Source organism: Eubalaena glacialis, chromosome 11, assembly GCF_028564815.1.
Source record: "Eubalaena glacialis isolate mEubGla1 chromosome 11, mEubGla1.1.hap2.+ XY, whole genome shotgun sequence".
NCBI lineage: Eukaryota > Metazoa > Chordata > Mammalia > Artiodactyla > Balaenidae > Eubalaena > Eubalaena glacialis.
In genome coordinates this window covers 43,906,775-43,926,026 of record NC_083726.1, presented here as the reverse complement: position 1 = coordinate 43,926,026, position 19,252 = coordinate 43,906,775, and the positions used below count along the sequence as shown (strand labels likewise).

Below are 19,252 nucleotides of genomic sequence, written 5' to 3'. Positions count from 1 at the left end.
TCTTGGCAGGGCTTTGAAAGAGGGAACCAAAGCAAAAGAGTTTGAACAAAATTCAGGAAACTCAGCAAAAAAACAAATGAAGACCTCTCTGAATTTTTGGAAAGGATTTATCAGGCCTACTGACATCATCTTAATGCAGATTGTGAGGCCCCTGAAAATATAAGAATGGTAAACTTGCTCTTTTTTGGGGGGGGGCAGGGAGGGCAAACTGCTTCAGATACCAGGAGAAATTGCAAGAATTAGATGGTGCATTTGGAATAAATCCTTCTCAATTGGTGGATGTTGCTTTTAAAGTGTTCAACGGGGTGAACAAAGAAAGAAGATGCAAACAAAACGCCACTTTTTGGACAGCAATATTGGATTCCCAGAAGGCTAGTTACTTGAAGAGAGGTAAGCCACTATTCGAGAAGGAACATGCGCTTCCTCTAAGGAGAAAGAACATTAGAAAACAGATTGCCCTAGGCCAAACCATAAGAAAAACAATAAAAGAGGCTCTCATATAGTAGAAAGAGAGGAACATGATGAACAAAGAAGCCCAGGGGCTCCCTTGGACTTGAGGTGCCTAATTCTGCACAGGAGCCCCATTTAAAAATTGACAGTGGGGAATGAGCTGATTAACTTTCTGATAGACCTCACCCTGAAGCTTTCCACCAGAACAGCTTGACATCACAGTCTAAAAATAATAAAAAGACTGCCATCAGACCTCCCCAGATGGGGACTCAAAACAGAGGAACCTGCCACACCGAGGACTGGAAAATAGATTTTACTCAAATACCCTGAACTGCAGGAAATTTCTGATAACCTGCTAGTGTTTATGGATACTTTTTCAGGATGGGAGGAAGCATATCCCACCTGGACAGAAGTCTCTGAAGTGGTTAAAGCCCTCCTAAGGGAAATTATCCCCGGATTTGGGTTAAGGCATTGAAACTACTTTCATCCTGCAGACCACAATCAACAGGAAAAACCAAGAAAGTGAATCATACATTAAAAAAGAACATCTCTAAAATATGTCGAGACTAATTTAACCTGGGATAAGGCCTTGCCAGTTGCCCTGATACAGATCGGTGGCACCCAGAAGCAGGTTTAAATTAAGCCCCTTTGAAATATTGTATGGTAGGCCATTTCCAGGTGTCTGCCCAGGCGAGAGAATCTATAAATGCTCTAAGAGACCCAGCAGTTGCCAATTACATTAAAACTTTGGGCACTATACTAACCTCTTCATGAGTTTGCCCCCAACAGGTCTGCCTATCCAGCTGAAGTAGATGGTAATTTCACTGTAGCTGGAGAAGAGTCAACCTACCTATTTATGTCCAAATAAATAGCACAGGAATTTAGTATATGTATTGGGAACTGGAACAAAAACCCCAAGTTCAATTACAAATTAGATAACAAAGTGCTAAGGGGTTTCATCAGGTTCAAATAGTTGTAGATAAAAAAGGCCTGACTAAAGATTCTAAGGAATATTCATCACTTCCATTCAGCAGAAAGCCAGGGAAGTCTTCATCCCTTTCTCCACAAGACTGGAAGGGATATTGACAGTAGGGTACTGTAATAGGGAAGAACCTTTTGTATTTCAAGTTAATCACTAAAGGGATGTTGCCCATCAGCTTAAGTTATACATAAGGGTCCATCTCCCCGGGAACTCTGCCTCCCAGGTAATGAGCATTAAGCTAAAATACCTTTGTTCAGCTCACAGAAAACATCCTGACCAGGCCCACCTGTGAATGACAGCAGGAGGGAAGAAATTAACACAACCCCTCCAGAGGCTGATGGGAACCAGGAAATGCTGGTCTTCACTCCCTCCCCTTTTAGTATAAAAGAAGCCTGAATTCTAACTCGGGCAAGATGGTTCTTTGGGACATGAGCCCAACATCTTGGTCTGGTGGCTTTCCAAATAAAGTCACTATTGCTTGTCCCAACAACTTGTCTCTTGATTTATTAGCCTGCCAAAGGGTGAGCAGTACAAGCTTGGACTGGGTAACATCTCCGGGCTCTTTCTTTGATCTTGAGGCTGGGCAAGTACAGGACTTGCAGGCCTGAGGGATGCAGCCCAATAGATAATAACTGGCCTTAGGACTGATAATATTATATCAGGACATATCAGATTTTCAGGAATTTCACATAATTTCCAAAACACTTATATACCTATGTAAACACAACATAATCCTAGATCACATTAGCTTAGTTTCTGTTATTTTAATTTATATAAGTGCTTTTTAAGCCAATTAGATAGAGCTCTTCTACAAATTAATCTTAGCAATACCATCCAGTGATAGATATATATCTCACATCTACTATCTATATAAACACACATGAACATACAGACAGATGCAAAGACCTTATAGACTTGTTCTAAAATTTCAGCCATGAGACAGGTACAATCATGTAAAGCTCATTTGTTATAAAAGTTGAATCTAAGTTTTTCTGGTAGATGGAATAAGTTAAGGTTACCTGGTTAAAGCCTTTCAATAATATCTGTGGAGAAGCACTTAAAAGATTTTTCTATTTGCCCAAGTTTCAAATTACCTTTCCCCCTTTTGTTTTCCTTCTAACAAGAATTACTTCCTTTAAGTTTATAGAATATTTATATCTCAAAGCACAGGGAAGGAATGCAAGTTCCTCCAAGAAGGACTTTGGTTTCCCAAGGCTAATATTTACAGACCTCTGAGAGGGGGGGTTTTGGGATTGGTAAAGGAATAAGTGAACTTTGAACTGCCTCCGAAACTGCATTTCTAGTTTTACAAGGAATTTAGAGATAAGGAATTAAGAGCAACTGTCTTTAAGCAATTGGGTTGTAACTTAAATGACACCAGAGGCTGATCCACCCAAAATCCTTTTATGAGGGTTTTAGGTAGTTCTTCTTTCTCTCTGGGGACATGGTTTCACTTTAGCTTAGAGGAGGAGGCTTAAGAAAATTCCCTTTAGGCTCTGAATATCAGTTTCCAATTCGGCCAAATTTCTGATCATAAAGTTATTAAATCCTTTCAGAGAAAAACAAATACCGTATGCTAACACATATATATGGAATCTAAAAAAAAATGGTTCTGATGAACTTAGGGGCAGGAGAGGAATAAAGGCAGACTCCTAGAGAATGGACTTGAGGACACAGGGACGGGAAAGGGTAAGCTGGCACGAAGTGAGAGTAACATTGACATATATACTCTATTAAATGTAAGATAGATAGCCAGTGGGAAGAAACCGCATAGCACAGGGAGATCAGCTCCGTGCTTTTCGACCACCTAGAGGGGTGGGATGAGGAGGGTGGGAGGGAGACGCAAGAGGGAGCGGATATGGGGATATACATATGCATACAGCTGATTCACTTTGTTATACAACAGAAACTAACACAACATTGTAAAACAATTATACTCCAATAAAGATGTTAAAAAAATAAAATAAAAAAATAAAGTTATTAAATCCTTTCAAAGGATTTGAAATCTGTCAAACAGACAGTAAATATTTCTGGCACTATTAAATAACTCCATGGACCCAAAAGGCATCTTAGTGTGCAAGTTACCACCTTCCCAAGATCTAGAGTCACTCCCATAGATAGCTAAAGAACCAATAGCCTGCTTGTCCCAGGCAGGCAGAAAGCCAAGCCAAGCTCTTAGGACACAAAACTAGACAAGCAAGAAGGCAATAGTTGTCCCTGGGAGAGGAAGCATCAATAACCAGTAGGTCTGGATTTGGAAAGAAAGGGACAACGTGAAATTTTACTTTTCTCTCTCAGCTGAGCATTACAGAGATTCAGGAGATTGTGGTAAGAATTCTTACCCTTCAACTGGCTTCTGCCAGTTTTACCAGGATTCCCCTCTGCAGACTCTGGTTTCTTATTCATTTTAATTTTAACTTCCCTTGGCTGTTTAAGAAAATAGCATAGCACTTTCCCAGGGAATCCTTTGGAGTCTTGGAGTCCCATCAGTTCTGGAAGGGGCCTATAAGGGAGCATAACTTTAGGGGTGGATTATGAAGGCATTTGAATTGATGTTGACAAATCATCATAGGCCCTTGAAGGGCAACCTCTTTTCTAGTGTCCCAGTTGATTACAACTAAAACAACAGTCCCTAGGTCAGCGTTTTAATGACGGGCCCCTAGGAATGTCCCCTGTGGGGGGCCAGGTATTTTAGGTGCCTGGCCCTGAAGCTGTTGTACCTGTAAAGCTAATGGTTTGGTGAACTTTTACTTATGATCTCCTGTCTTTAAATCATTTGTCTTCTGCAACAATCTTTTTTTATTTTTCCCCCATGAAGCTATTTTGGAATTTTGAAGCCTTTTGAATTCCTTTGTGTACTAATTAAAATAGGTATCCCATTCTGCTTGCTTAATTTGAGAACCCTTACTTTCAAGTGCACTTTTTTTTTTTAATTTTATTTATTTATTTATTTATTTATTTTTGGCTGTGTTGGGTCTTCATTTCTGTGCGAGGGCTTTCTCTAGTTGCGGCAAGCGGGGGCCACTCTTCATTGTGGTGCGCGGGCCTCTCGTTATCGCGGCCTCTCTTGTTGCGGAGCACAGGTTCCAGACGCGCAGGCTCAGTAGTTGTGGCTCACGGGCCCAGTTGCTCCGCGGCATGTGGGATCTTCCCAGACCAGGGCTCGAACCCGCGTCCCCTGCATTAGCAGGCAGATTCTCAACCACTGCGCCACCAGGGAAGCCCCAAGTGCACTTTTTAAATGATCTTGTCTAGTCTGAATGTTCTGTCATGGCCATTGTAATCTAGGTTGTAACTCCCCAAGAGCTGGCAGCAATTTGGTAGGACCTGGGCTGAAAATGGAGAGTAACCCACATCTCTGTCCAGCCCCAAAACTGTTTGACCCCCAACCTCATGGTTACCAAGCCAAATTCTTGGAGCTTCCACAACAAATAGTTCTTACCTATAAAATAGGTGGGTGTGCTGTAAGGTAGTACACTTAGCTCTTTGGATTTTAAGGAATGCATTTTTGATTTATTTAGTTAGTTAAGCTTTTGGGTCTCTCGGTGTCAAACTAACATCTAAAAAGTGATGTGCTGCTGAGTTGGAAATTGTGTGATGTTTCACAGTGCACCTTCTCACACAGAAATTTTCTAGAGGTTGGCGGGTGACCTAGTGTCAATCTAACCCATTCTGTAACCAACTTACCCTAACACAGGAGTTTTCAGGTTAAGTGGTGAGAGCTGTAACAGTTCTTAAATGCTCAATGCATGCGCAACCATTTTTGCAGCTTTTTGTGACTCTCAAGTTTCTCCCATTATCAACTAGACTTTGCTGGACTTAGTCCAGTTCAAGTGGGACCCAGTCCAACCTCAGACTCAGTTTGGTTTTTAAGTTGGACCCAGTCAACTCTGGCCAGTAACCACCATGGAATCTGGGGATTGGGAGATAAAACCAAGGTCAGAGTTTCCAACCAAATAGGGAATTGCAGAAAGCCAGTTAGATGGGGAGCTCCATACAAAGAGAGTGGAGCTTAAAACCAAAAGGAACTTACCAATGGCCCTCGAAAATAACAGGAAAGACAGTGAACTCAAAGGTTGTATGGGGTACCACACTTGTGTTTCTCTTTGTCCCTAAATGCCATCAGAAGATAACTTTGGATCCCACTGTCACTGCCACCAAATCTGTTAAGTAACAAAAATTCAACTGAGTAAATGTGAAGGTCTAACTGGCTTTATCCAAGAATTCATGAATTGGGCAGCAACCCATCTAACAGAGAAAAGCTCAGAGGAGCTGTACAAAATGGAAAGCTCATCATCTTTTGGCTGATGGAAAAGGGGCTATGTGGCAGATGACCTCATTGGCACTGACCAGAAAATTCCAGACTGAGCAATTAAGACTACATTTCTGGGGGAGGTTCTAACTGCAATTAGGTTAGGTATTAAGTCTTCGTGAGCTCAACATAAGTGACTCCATTTTGGGCCTGTGGTTTCTTTGTTTAACAATTATACAGATCCCATGGTTCTCTGAAATAAAAATTTCAGTTTATTTTCTAATTATAAAAGATAGTATATGCTTACTGTAAAAAAAAAAAAAAAAAAGTAAACGACAGAGAAAGGAATAAAAAAGTGCCACTATTCAGAGATAAACCCTGAAAACAAATCTTTCTTAACACACACATACTTTTCAAGGAGATTATGGTGAAGACCCAAGGTAAGAAAAGGAAAGACTTGGCAAAGTTGTGAGCCTGTTGAAATAGGTAAAAGTTCCTGTTGTTCTGAGCAAATGACTTCTTTGGGCTTTTGTTGTGGGAATGTAGTATGAATTAAGAAGTTTGAGGGTTGTAGCTTTGAGGAGCTAAGTTGCTCTGCAGAATCATGTAAAAAATGGTCTCAGTAATAGCAGACTCCATTTTGCTTATTTTTGGAAATTAGAGAAAAGTAATTAGTTTATTTCATTACCAAGATAATATTGCTTATTCTTGGGAGTTGTACATGTACAATGTGGTTTGCTCAAGCAACCACAAAACATCACTGAATTTCCTTGCTTGCAAGTTCTCACCTCTCTTGTTCTTGTGTTCAAAACCCAGGCAGTCTAGTTCAGAGACCCACAACAAGATGGAAAGCAGGCTTCAGGCCTGGTTACCAACTCAAGCTGGAGGAAGGTCTAACTGTTGATTGTCACTCCCTTGATCAAAAGCTTGCCTCTGAGCCCCACACAAGATGCTTCCCCTAGGTCAATATAATGGAAAGGAATGCTGGTATAAATTAGGCAGCCTGGACATAATTGAAATTATAATATATGAGTACCTTGTGAGGTGATTTTTTGTGCATGTGTGTGGCAACAATAATTCCACCTTAGGTTTCTGTAATGTTTCTTTACTTTTTAAGAGTTGCCATTAGATATTAATACCTCCCCCACCCCATTCCATTCTCCATATCTCTTGATTTTCTAAAACACTGGTGTTTTCTAAAACCAGATTACACCCCACCTATAGCCCTATAGTAAAATCTCTCTTATAACTTCCCAGCAGCTTTGTGATAAAATCCAAATCACTGGCAGAATCCAGAAGTCCTCCTTAATCTGAGTCTTATAGCTCTTCCTGATTGGCATAAAAGCACCATTTGGATTCTAAATTCCATGAGACCAGGTACCATGTTTCCTACCAGACGTAAGCAATACTTGAAGTCATCTTTATAGAGAGAGACGATGTGAACTGGCTCTTTCTCTATTCTTGCCATGACATCATGTTTCCAACTTCACAACTAGAAATCCAGTTCCTATCCCCCAAATTTCTTTCATCTCTCCATCCCTTTTTCATTTGATCAACACCAATCCAGCTCAGTGAAGACCTCACTGCTATATGTAGGAAGCCATCTCTACTTTTCCCAGAATGGGTTAAGCATCCTCACCTGTGAGTCCTTAGCCCTTGTTCTCCTCTACCCTGGTCTTCAACTCTCCCTGTCTTTGTCACCACCAGCTCACAGCTCTTACCACTGTCAGCTTCTTGAAGGCAGTGACTATGTTTTTATCTTGTATTACTAACTTGAATACACAGAGCAGGAATTTAGTTGTGTTGAATTAATATGTTAGCTAGTTCATTTGATCCTCCCAAACCCTCTCTGATTAAGAAGGTATAACAGAAAAGGTCCTCTTAGTCTCATTCAGTAAAGGATTAGAGAGGATTCAGCTGAGGATTAGAGAGTTTGATAATTCATCTGAGGTTTTACAGCTAGTTAGGAACAGGGCTTAAACTGAAATCTGAAATTGAGACCAGTATTCTTTGTACTGTTCTCTCTCTTTGCCCCCTCTTTCTCATGGGCACGCTCCGTTACCCCCCTCCACACACATATATTACACACATGCATCTGTGGGGAGGGGAAAGTTACCCCCTTCCCCTCTTGATTCTTTTTGGCTGGTCATATAATTAAAATGGCAAAAAGCAGATTAAGAGGAGAAAATCAAGTTTAATATGTACATATGGGGAATTCACATAAGCATGAGAAATTACAAAGATAGTAAGGCAAGATGAGGTATATATGTCCTTCTGGACCAAGGAGAAGGAGGTAGAGGTCTGGGACTTCTAGGGGAAGTAAGATAATCCACAAGAAGATGAAAAGAGTTAATGCTTGGTAAACAAGTGTTTGCTGGGACATCTAGAGATAGTGGGACTCAAAGAAGACTTTGATCAAACAGGCCTTGCCTGGTTCTTTCCTGTCTACCACACCTAGTTTATATTATACTCTAGTTATCTATGGTGATAGCCCCTTCTTGGAGCGGGCCTTCTATCTTAAATTCTTTTAGGCAGTTAGGGGGACAGTCAGATGTTCTTCCTGAGTCTTTTGTGCCTTGCTTGTTTTCAGTTTGATGATAATCTGCACTTTGGGGCGGCCTGCCCTGAGCCCCATCAGTTCCCTCCTCTGAAACCTCCTTAATTTCATGTATAAAAAGCTGACCTGGTGACAGTGGAGATACAAGTAAGTAATAAATTAGTAAGAGATCTGCAAAGGGAGAAGAGAACATATATTAGAATGAAGATACACAAACAGGAAGGAACAAATTGGAGAACATTTCCCCCATGCCCTGGTAAACCAATTCCCCAATCCTGGGACTAAGTCCAATGATATGTGTGAGCTTCCTTTAGCTGATGAAAAATGTTAATCTTCTCTTTTAGTAGATGTAAGTTAGATATTACTTGCCCTGTGATTCACAGAAAGCAACACTTTTCACCAACGACTGCACAAACTCTCCTCCTTGCTGGGCAGTCAGTGTATTTGGGGCATGATGATTTTGGAGCACCACAGAGGCTAAGCTATTAACTTCTTTTTTTTTTTTTTTAATTTCCTTTCCCGTCTTCAAGCAGTTTGGTTTTTGTGTGTGTGTGTGTTTTAATCTATCTATCTATTTATTTATTTATTTTTGGCTGTGTTGGGTCTTCGTTTCTGTATGAGGGCTTTCTCCAGTTGCGGCGAGCGGGGGCCACTCCTCATCGCGGTGCGCGGGCCTCTCACCGTCGCGGCCTCTCTTGCTGCGGAGCACGGGCTCCAGACGCGCAGGCTCAGTAGCTGTGACTCACGGGCCCAGCCGCTCCGCGGAACGTGGGATCCTCCCAGACCAGGGCCTGAACCCGTGTCGCCTGCACCGGCAGGGAGACTCTCAACCACTGCGCCACCAGGGAAGCCCTAAGCTATTAACTTCTGATTGGAGTATTTTCAGGGTTTGCATAGCAGTATTGAACTCTTCTTCCATTACTGCAGAGAGATTGCTTTTTCCAATTCATAATCTTTAAAGCTTGGGAATAAGACCCTCAGTGCTGAAAAGACATTGGGATTGTGATACGCAGCAGATTCCCTGTGATTTCTCGGCAAGCATGTTTATGTGGCACAACTTTACGAACAAAGGAACTCATGTTTGTAATTTGGCTGGCACTTAGGGTGGAGTATTTGGTGACAGAAGGAGACTGGTATCCAAATCCACATGGTCCTGACCATTTAGTCAGGAACCCTTTATACATTTGCTTGTCACATAAAATAAAAAGACTAGAGTGGTTTACAGACAAGGTTAGAATGGAAGCTGTAATTCCCAGGGTCTGGGGTATTCCATGACTCTTGCCAGTGGTGCTGTAGTGTCCAAACGCCTCCATTCTCCATGCGCTCCTGTCAACATGTGAGAGTGAAACAGATTGCAAAATAGCTGATATAGGAGATCTGTTGTCTGGTTTTGGCAGCTGTAAAGCTTATTTCTGTCACCTAACCAAAGTAAGTCCAGATTTTTGATCCACCCGTATATAGTTTGTGGTTTGGGGCAGCTGCAATATCCTAAATTGTACAAGGGTGACTTCTGAGACATCCAGAACATGTGGTGATTTGGCAGACATTTGTTCCCAAAATGGTGGTGCTAGAGTCATTTGCAATTTCCTTGAGAGGTTTAAAGATGTCACCTGTGGAATCAAACCACAGAATTTTTTTTTTTTTAATTTATTTATTTATTTATTTTTGGCTGCATTGATTGGGTCTTTGTTGTTGCGCGCGGGCTTTCTCTAGTTGCGGCGAGCCGGGTGGCTACTCTTCGTTGCGGTGCGCGGGCTTCTCATTGCGGTGGCTTCTCTTGTTGTGGAGCACGGGCTCTAGGCGCACGGGCTTCAGTAGTTGTGGCTCACGGGCTCAGTAGCTGTGGCTCGCGGGCTCTAGAGCGCAGGCTCAGTAGTTGTGGCGCACGGGCTTAGTTGCCCCGCGGCATGTGGGATCTTCCTGGACCAGGGCTCGAACCCGTGTGGCCTGCATTGGCAGGCGGATTCTTAACCACTGCGCCACCAGGGAAGCCCAAACCACAGAATTTGATTTGCAATATTGTCCTGGTATGTCACCCAAGAAAGGTCCAGTGTCATGTTTGCTTTTAATGCAAAGGGAAAATTTTTCACCTATTTATCTGGGTAAGGGGCAGTCTTTGGGCTTCTACAGATTTTTTTCTGGGGCCCAAATAACTCACTAAAACAAGATGCAGAGTGATGATTTTCTCGTCATGGATATCATACCCTGCCGCTCATCCATCTTACGTACTTAGCCCACCACGTTCACATCAGCAGGAACCAAGACTAGTTCAGGCTCTTTTGCACTATCCAGATGTTGACATAATCAACAGTCAGGCTGAGTTAGCGTGGCCAGGGTTTGGTAAATTAGCATAAGGGGGTAAGGGAGGGTTAGTAAGAATAAAACACAGGTTGAAAACGAGCCCAGAGTGGAGGCTTAGAGGAGAAATAAGATAGAAAGAGACAAGCACTCTCCAGCTAGCCTTCTAATAAATGATTAATAAATGCAGAGAATGGATTTGTTAATAAGAAAAAGTGTTTTTTTTTCTTTTTTTTTAAATTAATTAATTTATTTATGGCTGTGTTGGGTCTTCGTTTTCTGTGCGAGGGCTTTCTCTAGCTGCGGCAAGCGGGGGCCACTCTTCATCGCGGTGCGCGGGCCTCTCACTATCGCGGCCTCTCTTGTTGCAGAGCACAGGCTCCAGACACGCAGGCTCAGTAGTTGTGGCTCACGGGCCCAGTTGCCCCGCGGCATGTGGGATCTTCCCAGACCAGGGCTCGAACCCGTGTCCCCTGCATTGGCAGGCAGATTCTCAACCACTGCGCCACCAGGGAAGCCCTGTTTTTTCTTTTTAATGTGTGTGTATAGGGAGTCTTAAAAGTGGGGAAAGGGAGATAGGTGAAAGTGAGGCTTCTTGATCTGTGATCTTGGGAAAAGCTGTCTACTTCATGATGCTGGCTGCTTCTGGGGCCTGGGAATTGGCCCTGCAAATCTTTAAAAGTCACCTGGGGGATCTGTCTCCCACTTGTCTTGAGAGGGATGTTCTGGGCCTATGTTGGCATGGCTTGCATGGATCCAGGAGGATTTTCCTTTTGACGACAGTGTAGGTGGTTGGCAGTACCTCATAAGGTCCTTCCCAGGGAGGTGACAGCACATGTTTTCTTCTAAAGACCTTGATGTACACTTGGTCTCCTGGTCAAAACGATGGCGAGGCTTATCAGTTGGTGGAAGCCAAGCCCCTTTTACCTGCTTCAAGTACATTTGTTGTTGTATCTAGCTAGTCATATCATCAGGTTGTTCACTTAAGTTCCCATAATCTTCACTTAACCCAGGAACGGAAGGTTTAGAAATACCAATGGACATTGGGTATCCAAAGACCATTTCGAAAGGGGTCAGTCCATCTCTCCTATTTGGAGTATTCTGGATCTTCATAAGGGCCAAGGGCAAAGCTTCTGGCCGTTTAAGTCCAGTTTCTTGACAGATCTTTCCTAAAGTTTTTTTATGTCTAGATTTTTACGTTCCACTTTCCCTGAGGATTGAGAATGATATGGGGTCTGAAATTGTAATGAGTACCCCAGAGTTTTTGCAAGCAAGTGCTTTATGTTGTAAAATGAGTTCCTTGATCTGATTCAATCCATAAAGGAATGGCAAAGTGAGGAATAACCTCAGTTATTAATGTCTTTACCACTGTTGTGGTTGAGGCACGTCTAGTCCAATAGGATTCAGTCCATCCACGAAACATGTAGACAACAGCCGAACAGTGAGAATAGCCTAAAGTTGTGGGGAAATCTATAAAATTCATTTGGAGTGCCACAAAGGGGAATGTGGGCCTTGGAGGATTTCTTGGGGTATCCCAGGTATTTCCCAGAAATTTGGGGAGATTTACAAGTAGTGCACAGGGAAATACTTTGGTCAGAAATTTTATGGATGCCAGGGCAAAACCAATTGTCTTGTAGTCCCTTAATTCTCCCCCATCTGCACATATATCCCACTTGATGGGATATAAGCCAAAAGGTTAAAGGAAAGGGGGCTATAGGAAGTCCATTTGACCTGATGTATCCACCTGGTAATTGTTTAGCACCCTTTTGCACCCATTTGCCTTTTTCAGACTGCGGGGCATTTGCTTAACAGTTGATAAAATCAGTCAAGAATAAAGGCAAGTTTAAAAATTCGGTAGAGAAGGAATAAGGGTGTCCATTTTGAGCTGGATTTTAGCAACTCTGTCAGCCTGATCATTTCCTAAAGATATAGCATTTCCTTGGTATGGGCTGAACAACAGCAGTTTTAGAAGGGAGGTGAATATCTTGTAATAAGGCAGCTGCTATATGGTCATTAGCAATAAGATTACCTGCAGAAGTTAAGAGGCCACGGGATCTGCAAATTGTGCCAACAGCAAGGCAGACTCCAAAAGCACATCTGGAATCTGTGTAAATAGCGGCAGTTTTCCCTTCTGCTAAGGTACAAGCTCTAGTAAGAACTATGAGCTCAGCAGCTTGGGCTGATTTTACTGTGGCATCAGAACGAGCATCAGGAGTCCCACGAGGGGAAACTGCAGCGTAACCAGTTATGTTTCCCAAGAAATTTCGTTGACAGGCGCCATCACAAAATAGAAGTCAGTCTGGGTTACCTAAAGGGGTGTCTGAGAGAGCCTCTCGTGGCTTTGAGACCATTTCTACGGCTGCAAGGCAATCATGTGTGATACAGCGGGGCTCTCCATCAGGGAGGGGTAGTAAAGTAGCTGGATTCAAAGGGTTACAACGATGTAAGATGATGAGAAAGTCAGCTCATAAGTGGCCTGTCACCGTGTAGAGAGTTGCTGTATCCTTTGAACTTGTAGAATAGCTGACACCGCCTGGGGAACATAGAGATGAATAGGGGAGCCTAACATGCACACTGGCTTTGTCAATCAAGGCAGCAGCTGCAGCCACTGCAGAGAAGCATGGGGCACACCTAATGCCACAGGCGCTAACTGTCATAAGAAACACGCTACAGGGACGTATCTTGAGAAGCAGAAGATTGTCCTAGAATGCCTGCAGCAGTCCCGTTATTTTCATGGCAGTATAGATGAACAGGTTTGTCAAAATTAGGTAAGCCAAGAATTTGGAGTGTGGACAAAGCTAATATTAAAGCTTCAAAGGAGATTAATGCCTCTGAAGGGCCAGGAAATAGGCTCTGTGTTGTGATCTAGGAGAAGAGCACACACAGAGGTTTAGCAAAGGCTGCAAAATTAGGAATCCACTGGCAGCAGTAGCCAGCTGCCTCCAGAAGTTTACGTAACTGTTTTTTTCATTTGGGGGAGGGGAATGGACAAAATCGACTCAACCCCATCACATTCAGCATTGTGAATGAATTCTAGGTCGAGCGATGATGTTAACCAGATATTCTAACCACGGTGTGCTGATGGGACTCCAAAAAAAATGTTTTTAAAAAGTATTTGGTAAGACCTTTATTGAAATAAGAGATGTTTTTGTTTAACCACCAGAACCTCAGTAAAAATTGGGACTATTATTTCTGGAGATTCCAGAACTTCCTTTGGAAACATCCCCCAACTCAAAAGAAAGTCTGATGTAGCCTCGTAAAAATCCATGTTGTAATAGGTGCTGTGTCACTGAGAACCACCGAAAAGACAGGGTTAAGGGCACAAAACGAGCTGCAAACCATATATGGAGAAACCCTTTTCTTCACACTTGTGATGAACTCATGTTCTGCTTTCCGTTTTCTCAAAGCTGAAGTCGACTGTGCTTTGTAAAACTGGCTCACCCACCCTCGGGACCTGCAGTGCCTCTGGATTCCAGCCTCCGGGGCTCCACGCCAGACAGTCTGAGCATGCGAGTCACACTTGCTGTGACAGCCTGCATGCTCTCTGTGGTCTCCAGTTCTTCCTCTCCAGCAAATACTTTGCCAGATATCAAAAATGAAGATTTCATCAAAGACTGTGTTCGAATGCACAACAAGTTCCGATCAGAAGTGACTCCAAAAGCCAGTGATATGCTGTACATGGTAAGAAAAACATGAGTGCTTGTGGCAGAAGTCAGTCAAAAACAACTAATGTGGATTGATTTTGGTGGTGAATCCTTGGTAATCCTGACCAGTGCTCTCGCGGTGATGAAGGTGTGCTTTAAATTCACCACCTGCGATCAAAACGAACCCAGCTTCGCTCTGCCTACTCAATTCTTGTTATAAAGCAAGTATGTTTTACTTCTCTTTTTGGACACATCCTTTGCACATGTCCTCAGGTGCAATTTATGTCTCTTTTTTGCCTGTTAATTTTTATGAGGTTTTTTTGGTTTCGTTTTTTGTCTCTAAGTTGACTTTTTTTGTCGCCGGCAGAGTACTGACTTTCTCAGGAAGGCTGCAGGGCGTCTGGGGGAAAGGCTAGGATTCTGATTCAGTCAGGCTTGGGTTTGAATCCTAGGTCTGTGGCTTTGGCCTGGTTTTTAACGTTTCTGAGCTTCTTACGATAGGGGCTACTGTAGGTATGAAATTACAGGAAATATGTGAAACCAGCATATGTTATTTGGCAACATAATAGACCTTCAGTGAAATGTTGTTCTGTGTCACTCACTTTGATTCTAAATTCCTCGAAACTAGATTATCATGTCTCCCACTAACCCTAGTCAAAACTTGAAGACCATAATATGATCCTTCTCATATGGAGGACCTACATGTTTGTGGTCCTTCTCCATTCTGGACATTGCACGTCACCTCCCATGCAAATTCCCACTTTGCTCACTGCGGTTACAGCGTTGGGTAACAAGTTCCATTCTTGACCCTCCTAGTGTTTCATATTTATTTCTGCAGACTTGGGACCCAGCACTAGCCCAAATTGCAAAAGCATGGGCAAGAAACTGTCAGTTTGCACACAACACACAGCTGAAGCCACCCAACAAGCTGCACCCAAATTTCACTTCGCTGGGAGAAAACCTCTGGACTGGGTCTCTGTCCCTCTTTTCTGTGTCTTCAGCCGTCACAGACTGGTACAACGAAATTCAATACTATGACTTCAAGACTCAGAAATGTGACAAGGTCTGTGGCCATTATACTCAGGTAAGTATCTGCCTTATATTCTCTTGAAGCCATCATTTCAAGGGTGAGGAGAAAGCTGGAATCTGGTGTTAAGAAAAATATAGAGTAAGCTAGTGTCCCTGTAAATATGAGAGAGTAGGGGTTACAGGCTTACTTTAAAAATAAATAAATGGGACAGACTCCAATACCAGAGGAGATAGTGCTTGAAGAGTGTAGTTACCTGGACATAGGTAAAATGTGAGGCCCACCAATCTGCACAGCCTTTGAATAATTTTGATCACACCTGTCTTCCCATGGTATTTTGTTCCACTTGTGAGCAATCAAAGGACCTTATGAGTGAATGGATTTATTCCAGGTATGAGTTCTCTAGGAAATTTGAGTCAGTTGTTCTGGGACTATAAAACTGGGAGAAATAAGCCTCTCAGACAGAAGCATCAATAAGAATTGAAGGGGACTTCCCTGGTGGTCCAGTAGTTAAGACTCCGCGCTTCCACTGCAGGGGGGCATGGGTTCGATCCCTGGTCGGGGAAGATCCGCATGCTGTGCAGTGTGGCCAAAAGAAAAAAAAAATTGTGGTAATAATAGTTGATGCTTCCATATCCTCTTAGCCTTTCAAACATGGACTAAGAATCTATGATGTGCCACATAAAGAGGAAAAAAAAAAAAAGTCCCAGACCCAGTGGAGAGGTCAACATATAAATTTGTACAAATAATCCTGTAGCTACCCTGCACCCACATCTACAGTATTAGTCTCAATAGCCACATTCAGAGCTTCTCGATGAGATTTTTTCTTTTTTTTTTTTTTTTTAATTCAAGTTGGTTTTGGCTTCCTAACTCTAACTCACATTTGCAACATGGTGGAAACAAATCCCTAGGAAAAGTCTTCCATAGTCTTCTTAATATACTGCCTCCCTACATTGGCCCCATTTTATTTATTTTATTTCCTGGCAGTCCTTGTCAAACCAGTAACTAAAGGTAGTGAACCTATGTTTGACCGGTTTTAATGTAGAAAAAAATTGTTGAAATGATGTCTGAGGGCAAAAGCATTTCTAACAAGCCAGTTAACTTGGAATATTAGGTGTTTTTAAAGAGCAAAATGTTGGTAGAAAAACTCTCAATATAGCTCAGCCTTATAAAGATTCTGACCTCACTGGTGGTGTTATAGGTGAAACACGTTTGGCACAGTTATAGGAAATTGTTATAATGAGAGGGAAAGGGTTGATTTCAGTGAAATTTTCACCTTAAGGTTATTGTAATCAAGGAGGAGCTATCAGATCATCAGTAGCCTCTCGGTCCCTTTCTTGGAAATATAAGTAAGGTCTCCCCTAGACTTGCCCAATAAACCATCAATTTTGGTTTATATTAACAAATAAACTTAACCAGAAAATAAATTTCATTGGATTCCCACAAATCCTAAAGGGCAAGAAAGCTAAATCCAGAGTGCCTACAAATGGTATCTGGTGCCATCATGCACTGCGTGTGAATCTCCAGAAGTAATTGTCAGTCTGAAGGTGCTGACTCTCACTCAGTCGGTGTTTAAGCTCCTCCCCTATTCTAGGCACTTTGTAAGGTACAGGTCATGCGTTTTAGTCCAGACTCCTGAAAAAACAGAGCCTGAGATCATAGCTTATGTGCTAAGATTTTACTGGGGAGTACAATCGCAGAGAAGTGAGAGGGAGGAGAAATGGCTTGTGGGGCAGGGAATGAGGGACGCAGCTGGGAATGGCCCCTGACCCTTAGGAGGTGACTTTTATTTGGAAGAGACGTGTGTAAGTGGATGTATTATAGCGTATAGCTAGTGCAGCTCGGAGAAACTGACAAGGTGCCATGGGAGCAATGGGGACAGAGCAACTGACCTGGCCAAAGGGAGGTATGGAGACACAGGACTTGTTCATACAGCAGGAGACATATAAGTTGGTTCTTAAACTGAGTGAGAGTTTGTCAAATGAAAAGGAATGTAAAAAGAACTCCAGGCAAAATTAACAGGGTGTAGAAGATGTACAATGTGTACAAATGAACTTGGCATTTCAGAAGAATGGCAAGCAGCTTAACCCACCAAATACACAGTGATCCAAAAACTGTTAAATTGACAACAATCTCCTAAACCCTGCAAGTTAAAAGACACTTCATGTCCATCATTCCAGGAAGTCAAAACAAGAGGAGGAAACTTCATTATATGTCATAGAGGCCTGAGATCTCAGAGATGGCCCTCCGCAAATTAACAGAGCTTACTTGTAAATCTTCCTCTTGCATCTAGGAGAAAAAAAAAGAGGGCTAATATTTGGGACATAAGAAAACATTTCCTAAAATCCAGTTCCTTTCAGACAGGTAGCAGAGCCCAAAGTGAGTGATCCTAACCTGTTCTCTTTAAGAGACCACTACAGTCTACCCCCAACTCAAATGATGGAGAGGATGTCCAGGGCCCCCCTGGGTCTGGGAAGATGCAGCACCAGCAACTACTTTTTAAGTGAATGTGGTACTTAGCTCTCTACATTTAAGATCTCATTCAACTCTCACCACACACCTCTAAGAGATGCTATTATCCATAGATGAATAAACAGTCTCAGAGGGGTCAAGATGTTGTTATTCCAGTGTCATTTAGCTAGTAAGAGGAAGAGTTGGGATTCAGATATAAGATACGTTGCTTATCTAGTAAAGTACTAGTATTTAGTAGTCATTGAACAAAGTTTAGATTTCTTCCATGAGCTGTTTTTCCATCAATTGGAAGAAGGCTCTGACAGCTTGGTTGAAGACTTCCTGTTTTTATCCTTGCAAGAAATCTTGCTGGGAGGTCCAAGATTACTCAGTTGCCATTTTAAATTCATGCTGGAAATTACCTCAAGTGGGTATTTATAACTTCCCACTTACCCTCATCTTAATTGTTAATAAAAAGCAAGCTATTTTCAGATTTTGGCCAGTGAGCAGTGGTTGTACAGAGTAAAGACAATAGATTCAGATGCATTATTTATTTATTTTTTGGCTGCGTTGGGTCTTCGTTGCTGTGCGCGGGCTTTCTTTAGTTGCGGCGAGGGAGGGCTACTCTTCATTGCGGTGCGCGGGCTTCTTATTGCGGTGGCTTCTCTTGTTGCGGAGCAAGGCCTCTAGGTGCGCGAGCTTCAGTAGTTGCAGCACCCGGGCGCTGTAGTTGCGGCACGTGGGCCCTAGAGCGCACAGGCTTCAGTAGTCGGGGTGCGTGGGCTTAGTAGTTGTGGCGCACAGGCTTCAGTAGTTGTGGCGCGCAGGCTCTAGGTGTGGCTCACGGGCTTAGTTGCTCCGCGGCATGTGGGATCTTCCCAGGCCAGAAATGGAACCCATGTCCCCTGCATTGGCAGACGGATTCTTAACCACTGCACCACCAGGGAAGTCCCCAGATGCATTATTACTTCATGAAAGTGTGATATTTCTTGACATGTTAATTCAACACTTTAGTTCTGTCTTCACTAGAGATTTAAATTGTGGAAGAATTCTGGTGTATTAATATGGAAGATTATTTAGGTTAGATATTTTGTTGCCGACAGTTCATCTTTGTAAAGTTTGGGAATAGTTTGACTTAAATAGCTGGGCGGCGGACCCCTCTGGTGGTCCAGTGGCTAAGACTCCACGCTCCCAATGCAGGGGACCATTTTAAATTCATGCTGGAAATTAACCTGCTCAGGGAACTAGATCCCACGTGCCGTGACTAAAAGATCCCGTGTGCCACAACTGAGACCCGGTACAGCCAAATAACTAACGAAATATTTAAAAAATAGCTGGGTGGGCAGCAGCTCAGGTTTGATAGTGCTAAGAATGCCCACTAGATGGCACTATTGTCCTCATTTCTTTTTATCCCCACCCATTGAAATTTTTATTTTTACACCCTCCCAGAACCAACGGAAGTGTGCGATGTTTCACTGTTTGTCTGGCTGATTTTGTACATGTTGCATATTACTGATAATGAGTCAGATGGACTCATACTGAGAATTGAAAGGGGAAGATGGTGTAAAGGGGTTGTTAGCTAGAAGGAAGA

The 19,252-nt window shown here is 42.7% G+C and overlaps 1 protein-coding gene across 2 annotated transcripts in view; it reads left to right on the top strand.

The window, feature by feature from the left end:
- GLIPR1 (GLI pathogenesis related 1) overlaps positions 1 to 19,252 on the top strand; it is a 44,744-nt gene that overhangs the window by 7,569 nt on the left and 17,923 nt on the right. For both annotated transcript variants that reach the window (XM_061204208.1, XM_061204207.1), the window contains exons 2-3: positions 13,947 to 14,220; positions 15,022 to 15,267. In XM_061204208.1, the coding sequence (XP_061060191.1) occupies positions 14,047 to 14,220; positions 15,022 to 15,267 (420 nt within the window). In that variant the 5' untranslated portion in view covers positions 13,947 to 14,046. The remainder of the gene's footprint in view (positions 1 to 13,946; positions 14,221 to 15,021; positions 15,268 to 19,252) is intronic.